General features: G+C 40.0%; 1 protein-coding gene across 1 annotated transcript in view; it reads left to right on the forward strand.

The window, feature by feature from the left end:
* Nucleotides 1–12,573, forward strand: part of LOC103730958 (interferon-induced very large GTPase 1-like) — a 38,795-nt gene that overhangs the window by 21,055 nt on the left and 5,167 nt on the right. Inside the window, exon 2 of the mRNA XM_029561705.1 lies at nt 10,120–12,570. Within this exon, the coding sequence (XP_029417565.1) occupies nt 10,122–12,570 (2,449 nt within the window). The 5' untranslated portion in view covers nt 10,120–10,121. The remainder of the gene's footprint in view (nt 1–10,119; nt 12,571–12,573) is intronic.

Raw genomic sequence — 12,573 nt, forward strand, 5'->3', positions numbered from 1 at the left:
ACACTTACATGTAGGCATTACACTCGTATACATAAAAATAAAAACAATAAAAAAATATTTTTTAAAAGAAGTTGTAACTTTAAATTGTGTCTTTTGTAAAGATGACTTATGGGTTCCATGAAGCATCCAATATGACCTTTAGAAAAAAGCCTTCCCTGCCTATGCAGCAATCAGTCTTCAATATGACCCCAGGGTTATGAGCTCTCCAAGCCATTGTCCAGATGCTATATAGCTCTGATAGACTTGGGGGGCGGTAAATCTAATGGTGGGGAGGAAAGGAGAGGAGAAATGGGGTGTAAAGTAGGAAATGTTAGATATTAGCCTATTCTTTCAAATCCTGTAAAACTTGGTTTATGAAAAGGAATAATACTCTTTTAATCATACCACACCCAATAACACGTTTGTTGGAGGAAAGACCCTCATAGATTCCTGAGTCTTATGGCCTGGAGTAATGCAGCTCTTCTCTCTTCATGCTGTTTATTTTAAACTAGTCACCCAGGAAAGACTGGGATGTCTGACCCCAGCCAAAGGGGAAAAGACACAGTCTTCTTACATTAGGGATAAAAGCCTCCTGAGTTTCTGGGAGCTTTGTGTACTTGCTAGATCTGACTAATCATGCAGGTCTCCATTAGGCAAAAGCAAGATCTGCCATGCAATTTGTCCACGTGTTCTTTGTGCAATATTGATGAGATCCTTTTACCTTGGATTTTATTTCTAACGAGAGAGAGAGAGAGAGAGAGAGAGAGAGAGAGAGAAGCAACCAATCTTACACAACTCAAACTAACCAACATTAGTCAATGAGCAGTGACTATTGGCCAGCTGGAGCCTGCAATAGCCACACAGGCCAAACACCAAGGGAGCTTAAATACCTTTGTGCATGTAAATAGAGTCATGGGACATTACTACTGACTTCAAGACTCCTACTTGAATGGCCTGTTAAGCTCTACTTATAACAGTCGGTTGATTTTTCCAGGCCAATGTTCCAAAGTCTTCCACATTCCTCCAAATAACATGCTCCATTTCTTCACAGAAACAGTGATCTGATACCATCTTCTGTATTAGTGACTTTTCTGTTTCTTTGATAGAGCACCATGACCAAAAGTAATTTATGGAACAAAGGGTTTGTTTTAGCCAATAGAGGGATATGCACCCATCATCGTAGGGAAACATGGCAAGAAACTGAAGGTATGGGGCAGGAGGAGGAAGCTGAGAGTTCACATCTTCAACTGCAAGTGGGGCAGACTGAACTGGAAGTAGAGCAAGGCTGAGAACTCTCAGTGCCTATCCCCTTTGACTTCCATTCTTTATAAAGCAACACCTCCTCTCTCCCTATATTTCCCCCTTCCCCTATATTCTGGCCATCATGTTTTCCATGGTAGCTGTTAGTCTCACTCTTTTAATTTAAACTATCTTTCTTAATGAAACTTCTTTCTAGTTTTTTTTTGCTTGTCTTATCAACCAATGAATTTTTTATTGAGCTTTTAAAATTTCATACATTTCCCATTCAAATCCAGGCACCCTCCCCCATCCATGCCTCCCCCTATAACCCCACCTAACCCCATCCACTCTGCCATACATTCTGAGTCATATATTCAAGTCTTTGTACCCAAATATCTTTCAAAGGGAAACATCCCGATTCCTTCAAAGCTTGTGCTGGTTTGTTTTTGTCAACTTGACGTGAACAATAGACACTTGGGAAGAGGGTACCTCAATTGAGGAATTTTCTCCATTAGATTGTCCTATGGGCATATCTGTGAAGGAGGCATTTTCTTGATGGTTTATTGTTGTAAGAGAGCCCAGCTCACTATGGGCCTGAACTGTACAAGAAAGGTAACTGAGCAAGTCAGAAAGATCAAGCCAGTACGCAGAGTCCTTGGCCTCTGCTTCTGAAATGGGGAGAAATCACTTCACCAGAGGGTTCTTAATCTCGTTCATAAAAGAATCTAAGAATGGACCCAAAACAGAAGCTTTGGGGCAATTTTATTAGAATTTTAAGGAAAATCCTCAGGGCAGATGAACTGGTAATCTTGGTAGCTGCCTTAAGGAGGAAAATGGAGAGGTGAAGGAAAGAAAGTCATGAATTCATGCAAGTTTAGAGCCCGCATGGAGATCATACACATGGCTGACTGGCAGCCACATGGCTGGGAGAAGGAAGCTTTAAAGAAAAAGTAAAGAAATACAAGATTCTAATGCAGCCCAAAGATTTAAAGGAAGCATGTTTGGAAAAGGGATATGAAGAAAAGAAGCACAAGACTTTTCTGAAGAATTAGAAAAGTGAGAAGACTTACAAAGATCTACAATCTGTGGCCAGGTCCAGAAGCATTTTGCTGGGAGGCATATCTCACTAACTCACTAGGAATTCCACTAATCTATTTAGCATAAATTAACTTGAATCTGCCTTCCTGGGGCTGGTCCTAGGATCAGATGATTGACCCCTGCAACTGCACGCCTTTCAACAGATAGAATAGGGTTTTTATAGTCTTGATCAGCTAATCTTATGGGGTTATTTGCTACACAAACACCTGCCTTGAAGAGGTAACCCTAAAATATTTTAGGAATTAAATAAGAGATCCCAAATACTTTAAGCATTTCTGGCCTTTGACACAAAGCAGGCTAAGAGGCCCAGGGTCATTTTGGCTTTTAGCCAAGAAAGAAACTAGCTACTTTTATTTGGGGTCTGTTTACACAAACTTCCTAGCCAATTTCTACCTCCTATTCTTATCACACCACCCTCTAAACAGGTTACTCTAATTTCCAAAAGGGAATCAGGGCACAGACTGCTCTGGCTTCTTCCATGCTGAATAGGGGTGCAGGGTGTGGTTCTTGACTGGTGTGTGGAGTTGTGAAAGAGAAATAAAGGCAAGAGTAGCTAGCATTAGAAGTTTTAGACAGGGAACCAGGAAAAAGTCCAAGCACAGCAAATTTCAAATGTCCAAATCAAAGTCCATTAGAATTTCTTGATGAGAACTTCCATCTATTGAGTTCCTCCTCATTTTTCTTTTGACCTCCAAGGCTAGACTTGATGAACTTGGGATTAGTTTTCAGGCACTTTGATAGCTGTAGGAGTGGCTAGAATCAATGTGAGTTCCCTCCCAAATGGCTTCTAGACAGGGAGAAAAAAGAAATGTAGCTATCATTTAATTTTTAGGTTAGAACAACAGTGCTTTTCTTTTTTGGCTGCAGGTAGGCATTGTAGTATTGAATTAAATCAAGATTTATCTGAGTAGCATTTTCTTATTAAGAGCAAGTTCATCAATGAGAAATAATTGTCTAAATAACATGTGAACTTAAGCCTAATGTGGGGGAAGTGCAATCCCTTGGATTTTTAAAGAAGCATACCAATCACTTTAATATTTGGTTTTACTTTCCTTTTGGGTGTTTAAACCAGGCATTTGGCCCATATAAACCAATTGGTTTGTTTTTTTGAGGTCAGCTGAGGATCTGGTCCTCAGGGGTCACATGGACTGTGGAGGAGCTTCTGGCTCCTTAGGTGTTTCTTTTACCAGTTCAATCTATGTGAGGACATGTCAGAAGCCTTGCTGGAACATGGCTTTGCTTTGAAGCCTCAAAGAAATATTTCAACTATTTTGACCATTCTCTTTGTAGACTGGACACTGGTTCAAGTCCATCTTGTGGGGTTTCCATCTCCTCCAGGAACAAGAGGACAGGTGACTTATCACAGTTGCGGGACATTGAGAGATGCCCATAGTCCCCCTCGAACTTAGTTGACCTTAGAGAGTAAGGAGAAAAAAAATGTCCCTTTAATCCGTCTGACCAAATTAATATAGGCCTCAAAGTGTGGTTATTAAACATCCAAGAAGGTTAGTTACACCAATCTGGTACTTTTAATTGCCATGTAATGTATACATGAAGCTTGAGCAAAATCCCAAATGTTCTTAAATAAACCTTGACTAGACATAAACTTTGTTCCTTAAACTAGTTGAAAAAACTGTGACCTTAGAAAAAAATTTTAAATTTTATGTATATGAGAATATGTTTGCATGTATATAAGTGCACCTGTGTCATACAATGCCCACACCTGTCAGAAGACGATGTTGGACTCCCTGGAACTGGATGGTTGTTAGCTGACAGTGAGTGCTGGGAATCAAACCTGTGTCCTCTGCAAGAGCAAGCAGTGCCTTAACTGCTGAGCCATCTTTCCAGGCCCCTGACCTTAAAAAATTTAAAATTATCTATATATTATTTCTGTTCCATTCTTTAGTGTAACAAACCTACACAGAACCTTATCATTTGTTTTTTTTCTATTTTAGAAATATCCAGCCATCATAATCTTCATACACAAATCCTTCTTAATAAAACATCATCATTCCTGTATCCTTCTAACATCTTTCACCTTTCCATTTTCTTTCTTAATACCATGAGACATAATATTAACAAATTTTCTATATGTTTATCCTCCTTCTAAGGCATTATCTCTTTATTCCCCTTCTGAGGTACTAGTGTCAAACCAATGTTTGATTACATTAAAGTTCACCCTGGGAAACCAATGAATTTCCTGACTTTATTTACAGAGATGAATGGGGGGTTACTGAGGCATATGGGTGACCTGAGAGTACTTACACTTGAAAGTCTTTACCGGCATGAATGTTGACTTTTCTATTTCCTCATAGGTCAAGGTCTCTCTTTCTAGCCTTTCCCAGATTATATTCTTTAGTCCTCCCCAAATCCAGGAGACCATTTATGATTGTGGCAGAATTACATACAGCTGGCTAGGAAAAGCGGCTGGATACTCAGGTGAGGGTCCAATGACCCTGATTATTCCTCCTTTAATAAAGGAACACAACAGTCAACAAGCCCAATTGTGCTGATCTTTTGCAAGTAGGCACAGCTAAAATCATAAAGATGGAACTTATTTGGCTCAGAAAAGTGTTGTGCAGTATCATCTTATTAAAAGAACATGGAATCCAAATTACACACATAAAATAATGTAATGAGGTAATATTACCCATGTACACACTGTGTCTTATAAGTTCCCAGGTAAACCTTATAGAAAACACAAAACAGATAAAAAATATTTTTTGTCTACTTCACATAGTTCAGGGAGTGATCTACCAAAACTCTGCTTTAGGTTTCGAAGGAGTGTAAACACTAGGTAGAGAGAAGCAACTGGTACATTTTTAGGCAGAGGGTACTCTCTTTCCTTTCCACAGATTACAAATTGTCCTTTTAAAAATATTTATCCTGTTGATTCGTTCATTAAGTAGTTAAATCTTTGTACTTGCTATACATTTACATTAGTCTGTGTTAGTTACTTTCCTCATTTTTGTGACAAAGTAGAGAATCCCATTAATTATTTTTACTATAGACATTTTTATATCATGAGATAAATAACAGTAACCTCTGTTGAAATTTGTTCACATTTAGCTGTTCTCAAACTCACAATGCCTTTACTCTTAGGCTGTTTTTTGTTTTCCTTTACCTTGCCACAGGGGCAGGTGGGTCAGCCTGAACCTAAGTAAGAGTCTTGTAGAAACTCTAGAGAAAATAGACTTGCGTCTGAAGTGGGAGGGCCAATCCCATCTCCAGAGTCAGCTTCTAAGTGAGCTCAAAGTGCATGTGACGCTACCAATATAATTTATACGAAAAGGCATTTGTTTCTATTTAGAATTTAACTCAGTGGTTTACATTGGACAGGAGAGCTGGTGAGTCCAGTGACTACTAACAGGACTGACAAGATCTGTCCTTCTTATAACCTGTATACATTTGTCTAGGAGAGATTTCTAATCTGCTGGGTTCTTTATTGGGAACAAGGATTGACAAAAAACAGAACATTTGATTTTAAGAGGTCACATTGTTTGATATTTCTAAACTTTATGAAACCATGGGTACTTGGCAGTCAGTACCCATGATCAAGCAAGATTAGGTTGACAGAAATATCTGCCTTTACCAATGCTAAACATGAACTCCTCCTTGGATACACTGAGGTGACCAGATACATAAAAGCTTATACCCATAATTAGTTAGTTTTTGTCTATTTATGGAATTGACAACATGAAAGACTTAGTAAGTACCCTCATTTATATTTCCCATTACAGACCAAATTTTGTCTTCTAGTGTATATCTAGACCAGGTCTGAGTGCAGAAAGATTCAGTTTTTTCTTAAGGTCTGCGGATCAAAGAGATCCCAGTGGGTAAGGATATAGCCTAGGAAACCTTTGCTGAAAACAAATAGCTGCCCATCTGTAGAAAAAACCTTCTTGGGTGTTTAATAACCATACTTTGAGGCCTATACTAATCTGGTAAGAGGGACTTAAGGGACAATTTTTTGCCCCTTGCCCTCTAAAGCCAGCAAATATAATGTGAAATGTCAAGGCCCAGCTCAATAGTCTTCAGAGGAGAACAAAGTAGATTTTAACAATGGAGCTATAGGCCTTTTTGGTGAAATTTAGCAAAGAAAATGGATGCCTTTTGCCCATGTCTTAAGCACTTGTTTGAGGCTCAATTTTAAAATTGTGCTAATTTCTTTTGGCAGAGGAGATTTAAAGACAAAGTAATTCTGAATCTGTGGCTAGGTTATTACTGTTATTTCTTATGCAGGTCTATAGTGAAAAAGGACGAGCGAGACAGAAAAATGCAAAATATACAGTTTGGAGAGAAAAAGAGCAGTAAGAATCAGTGTTATAGTCAAAGATGCTCTAACAGCATCTCTCTGCAGAAAGAGAGATTTATTATAAAGATTAGCACTGTTAAGGAGAAGCCTCACTGCCTGCACTGGAGCAATAGAAAGGGCAAAGTTCACCCGACTAAGCTTCCAACTTGTGAAAGGAGAAAGCCTAAGGGGTTGCTTTTTCCTAGAAATCAATTTCTTCAACACATAAGTTACTGGTAATAAAAGGGGACAAGGTTCTACACTAAGCTGTCAGCCAATCTTGGCAGTTTCATCCACATAGTACTGATTTTAAATACATGAAAGATGCAAGAATGAGGGGGGGTCATGGATTCTTCCTTATTTTAAGAGCATCACTGAGGACAGTCAAGTAGGGCTAGTGCTGAAATCACTGTGAGAAGGCCCTGAAATGTCATCATGTGAAGCTGTGAAAGTGAAGCCTGTGTTGTGGTGGAGATCCTGAGAAGTTGAAGATGCTATAATCATGAGTGATTTCCTAAAGAGAGCTACATACAGGGAGTGAAACCAGCCCAAGAGAAAGATGCGGAGAAAGATGGGGAGAAACCATCTAAGCCCTTTGTAGCTAAAGTCCCAGTCATCAGACATGGAACTATAGGATTTGTTGTTTTGTTTTGTTTTGTTTTTCCCCTGCTAGATTTTGTTAGTGACTTTGGTGAGATATTTCCTAACTATGCTCCCATTCCTCCCTTATGAAGTAAGAATGTATCCTTGGTGCAAATGTACATTGGAAGTAAATAATTTGCTCTTTGATTTTTACAGTTGATTAAAGTTAAGAGTTTGCCATAAGTGTCAGAAGAGACACTGGACTTTGAGATTGTGAAAGACTGTAGGGAATTTTAAAGTTGAACTAAATATATTTGGCATTATGATATGTCCATTAGCCGATAGCCAGGGAATGAAATGTGGTGGTTGAATGAGAAATGGCCTTCATAGGCTTAAGTACTAAAAGACTTTGTCAATAGTTGGTGGGACTGTTTGGGGGGGGGGGTCATGCAATGTTTAGAAAGTTTAGTCATGATAGAAAAGATAGTGGAAATGAACAAACGCTGCAAATGACCAAGTACATATACCTTTAAAAGCCTTCAACATCAAGAAATGGATAGCAAAATCTATATTGTGATTTTGTCTCACCTAGTCAAGTGGTATAGTCAAGAAAATAAACAGCAAATTCTGCCACGGATGTGTGAGAAAATGAGCCATCAAATGCTGTTGATTGAAATGTGAATTTGGGTAGTCACTATGGAAATCAGTATGGATTTTCCTTAAAAAAAATTAAAAGTAGGGGAGAGAGAGATACCTAAGAAGTTAAGAGAATGTAGTTCTCATTCAGAAAAACCCATTATGGTTTCCAGAACACACACGAACCCATTATGGTTTTCAGTACACACATCAGGCAGCTCAAAACTGCCTGTAACTCCAGCTTTTTGGGGACCCAAGGCTGTAGCTTCCACGGGCTTCCACATTCACATGCACATACCGATATACAAACAAGCATACAAATACATAACTAAGGATAAATAAAGAAATCTTTACAAATAAAAGTAACCCTTGCATGTGACCCAACCCTACCACATCTGGGTATATACCCAAAGGAATCAAAGTCAATTTTACTATGTGGATACCCATGCTTCCATGTTTATTACAGCATTGTTCACAATAACTACATTGTGGAATTATCCTATGTACTCATCAACAGATTACTGTCCTAAAGCAGAATGGAAGGAAATTATGACATTTGTAGTAAAACAGATTAAACTAAAGATCTTCATGTCAGGTAGGTATTTAGTGCTATATCATAGAACCCCAAGCTGCTTCTCTCTCTCTCAGAAGTCAGACCCTGGTTGCCCTATAGCTATGTGCTCTTCCTCCTTTGGTAGGTTTTATCTTTTGTGTCTGTACCAAGGATGTGATACATATGTTCTTCCTTATTTATAAATGCTGTTCGACCTCCTGTGGATGTAGCAGGAATTTGTATTAGTTACTTTTCTGTTACTATGATAAAACACCATGACCAAGACAACTTATAGAAGGAACAGTTTATTTTTGGCTTACAGTTCCAGAGGGATAAGAAACTGTCATGGAAGGGGTAGGGCATGGCAGCAAGCAGCAGGCCTGGTGGCTGAAGCAGGACAGAGCAAACCAGAAGCAGGTGAGGCTGCAACCTCTCAGCATTAGGCTTTATATACACATGTAGGGATGACATCAGTGTATAGACAATTGTTAATAATATAAGATACTATGTTACTAAGATAAGATAAAAAGTAAGAAGTGAATAATAAGAATAAAAAGGACAAAAATGCATCTAGAAAGATATGTGAATAATAAATATCTGAAGAAGAAATAGCAGAGAGATAAGTTATAACCAGTCTATATAAGCCTTATAGAAACTAATCAGTGTAAATAATCAACTGAAAGATTGACTTATCAAGCTGCCTATCTCATGTATATTTTCCAACTCCATTCCTCAGGTAAATTCTTTCAATGCAATATTTATTTATGTATTTATTTATTTATATAGCTAGTTAGTTAGCTAGTTAGTTAGTTGTTAGTTAGTTTTTAATATTTTTTTGAGACAGGGTCTCCCTGTAGGCCCAACCAGCCTGGATCTCCCTAGGTAGACCAGGCTGGTCTCCATCTCATAGAACTCCACCTGCCTCTGCCTCTGCCTCTGCTGGGATTACATGGATGTGCCACCATGCCAGGCATCAAGGAAAATTTGTTATTTTAAAACAGTGATAAAAGTAGGCCGAATTGCAAGTCACCACTGTAGAAAAAAAAAAGGGGGGGCACCATGCTGAGGATACTCACAGTGATATCTTATGTGTGAAAGAAACTATGTTCACAAAAATACTTTGGTTGGGGAATAAGAGAGATGGCTCAGCAGTTAACAGTACTGGCTGCTCTTATAAAAGATGTGGCCTCGAATCCCAGACCCACACGGCAGTTAACAATTGTCTGTAACTCCAATACCAAGGGATGGAATTCCTTCTTCTGTCCTACCTGGGCACTACATGACATAGTTGCACTTACATACATGAAAATATTTTATGTATATGAGTGTTACGTCTGCATGTAAGTTTAACCATGTCATGCCATGCCTGTGGAGGACAGAAGAGGACATTGGATCTGGTAGAACTGCAGATACAGATGGTTGTTAGTCATCACGTGGCTACTGGGAATCCAACCTGGGTCCTTTGCAAGAGCAGCAAAACAGCAATGCTCTAAAACACTGAGCCATCTCTCCAGACCCCAAGAAAGCTTTATAGATTGTGGCTACTGGGAATCCAACCTGGGTCCTTTGCAAGAGCAGCAAAACAGCAGTGCTCTAAAACACTGAGCCATCTCTCCAGACCCCAAGAAAGCTTTATAGATTTACTTATTACATTCTGCATACTTTTAGCCATGTGGTTGACAAGACATATCCTAGGTCAGAAAACAAAAACTTAACTGAATACCTGTTCTTCACACAGCCATGGACACAGAGGAGTACAACCCTGATGAGTCTCACCTCAGAAGAAAAAGGAGGCAAGATCTCCAGGAGATGCTGACAGAAGTGGGATTGTCTGCTGAATACTGGCTGCCTAAGCTTCAGGAACACCTAGGTGTGACCTGTGCCCAAGCTTTACAATACTTAAAAGAAAAAGACCTCCAGAGGCTGAAATCCCAAGCACAACATCCCTGGGAGAAAGAGGCCCTGGAAAAGCTGTTTGAAGTCTCTCAGGCAAATAGTGCTCCAGAGTTACAGGATTCTTCAGTGGACACGATAAAGAAAAGGCAGACGGCAGGAGAGGCACTGCAGGACCTGAGAGGCTCACAGTCAGATGGGAAGCACAGACAGGAAGAGGCACTGTGTGGAAAAGAAACAATAGTTAGGCAAGTAATGGAGGTTCCTGAAGAAAACTTGACTCTGCTTGAAAAGCCCCTGAGTAAAGTCACAGAAACCAAGCAGAAACAACTCAGTCTCACAGACCAGACACTGTCCCACAGGAAAAACCTCTCAGACAGAGATCTGATAAAACAGGCCTCCGGAGGTCTTGCACTACAGGGAATTTATAAAACAAGCCAACAAAGAGACCTGATACAGAGGAGAGACAAACTACTCAGGGTTCCAAAGGAGCTCTCAATCTTTGGTCCTGAGCAGGGTACAAGGATGGAAAGTAAAGAATTCACATCTTCTCACGCAGAGTCCATATTCACACAGACTATAGAGAAGCTGGGCTTCAGTATAACCTCCTCAGTCAAAGGTGGAGGCTGGGGAATTAGATTAGAAGCTGGAATGGATGAAAGGAATTATGCAGAATCCAAGGACACCCATCAGTCACATTCTGAAAGCTCTTATTTCTGCTTGTCCAAGTTCAACTACATCCCCCTGGCCACCTGCCACTTTTCCATTGACCAGATCCAACTCTCCAAGGCTGCTCTTGAGGACCTGAAAATAATTGATGAACTCTTGGGTGAGATTACAAACCCAGATAGAGTTCCCTTACTGAGGCACAGAACAGAACGCTTCTTCCAGAGGTTTGGCTCTCATGCTAACCAAGGCCCTGTGCACTTAGGGGGAATCTACTGCTGGAAGGCCATTGCAGAGGGATTCAAAAGTAAGCAACTGGCTGGTGTGAAGCAGCAGGCATCAGAGGCCCTGGATATTTACATAAGGGGCAGCTACAGTGGCTTTGGAGTTAAAATTGGTGCAAGTATGAATATGTCAGACTCACATTCAAAAACAACCTCTCAGAACACAAATACTGAAAACCTCCAAACCAAAGTAGAGTTATCTGTGGCCCAGACAGGTGGACCACCAGAGGCAGAAGGACCTGACCAGTGGAAGGCTGGCCTTGTTGCCAGCAATCAAACCTGGTCTGTCATTGACCGGGGACTTCAGCTAGTTCCCATTTGGGACATTATCCTCTCCAATCACAGAAGTGATTTTAAGGACCCCCTTCAGGTGGCTAACTGCCTGAAAGACAACTATACTGCACTGACTGGACTCTCTGCTCAGATCCTGGAAGGAGAGGAATTACTAAGTGCTGGGAAGGAAGTGAGGCTTTTCCTACAGGATGTGAAATCCTGGGAAGTTACTGATCCCGAAGAGCAGCTTCAAAAGCTAATACATTTCATGCAAACAGTGAGCCAAAAAACAGAAAGTTATGATATTTGGATTAACACATGTCTCACAGATTGGGATTTGCAGAATTTTTTGGTAAACACTGTAAATTTTTGCAAAGAGTTGTCCATTTATAAAACTCACTTCATTAAATCTCAGTTGCGCAGCCTTCTAGAACCTCATGTGTACAAAGTGAAAAACTTCCCTCATGCACAGTCCATCATGAAGTGGATGAAAGAGTCAGAGTCAGAAGACAAGCAAATTCGTATTACCCAGTTTTCAGAGCTCATTGAAAACATAGAAGAAATCAAAAATGCATACATGGAAGTAAGCTTTAGAAATGATTCTCCAAAAGCAGTGGAAGAAGCTCAAAGAAAAGCCACATACGAGCTCACCACAGCTCTCAGTTCCTTCTTGAATTATCTGCAAGAAACAGAACAGCAGGACACACGGCTCCTGTTGCTCTCTTTCGCAGCTGGCTCAGGCTATCAAGTGGCAAACGAAATTTTTCAGAGACTCTTGGGACATGATGAATTGAACTTCCTTCTGGATGAAATGCAAGTTGCTGAAAAAAATTACCAGGAACTAAACAATATTTCCAAGCAAAGGGCACAAGCTTTCCTAGTTCTGACATCTTTGTCAGCCACAGTTGGAGCCAGAGCCAATTCTGCAGAAGAGAAAACACGACGTATGGCATTAATAAGACAGTGTATGGGAGAAACATTGTCTATGGAGGTCCAACACGTCCTCACCAAACATGGATCACACCATGACTGGGAAACATTAGAGAAAGACTTGAGGTTAATTTTGGATGGAAATT

This window comes from Nannospalax galili, unplaced genomic scaffold (assembly GCF_000622305.1).
Source record: "Nannospalax galili isolate Female #2095 unplaced genomic scaffold, S.galili_v1.0 scaffold1994, whole genome shotgun sequence".
NCBI lineage: Eukaryota > Metazoa > Chordata > Mammalia > Rodentia > Spalacidae > Nannospalax > Nannospalax galili.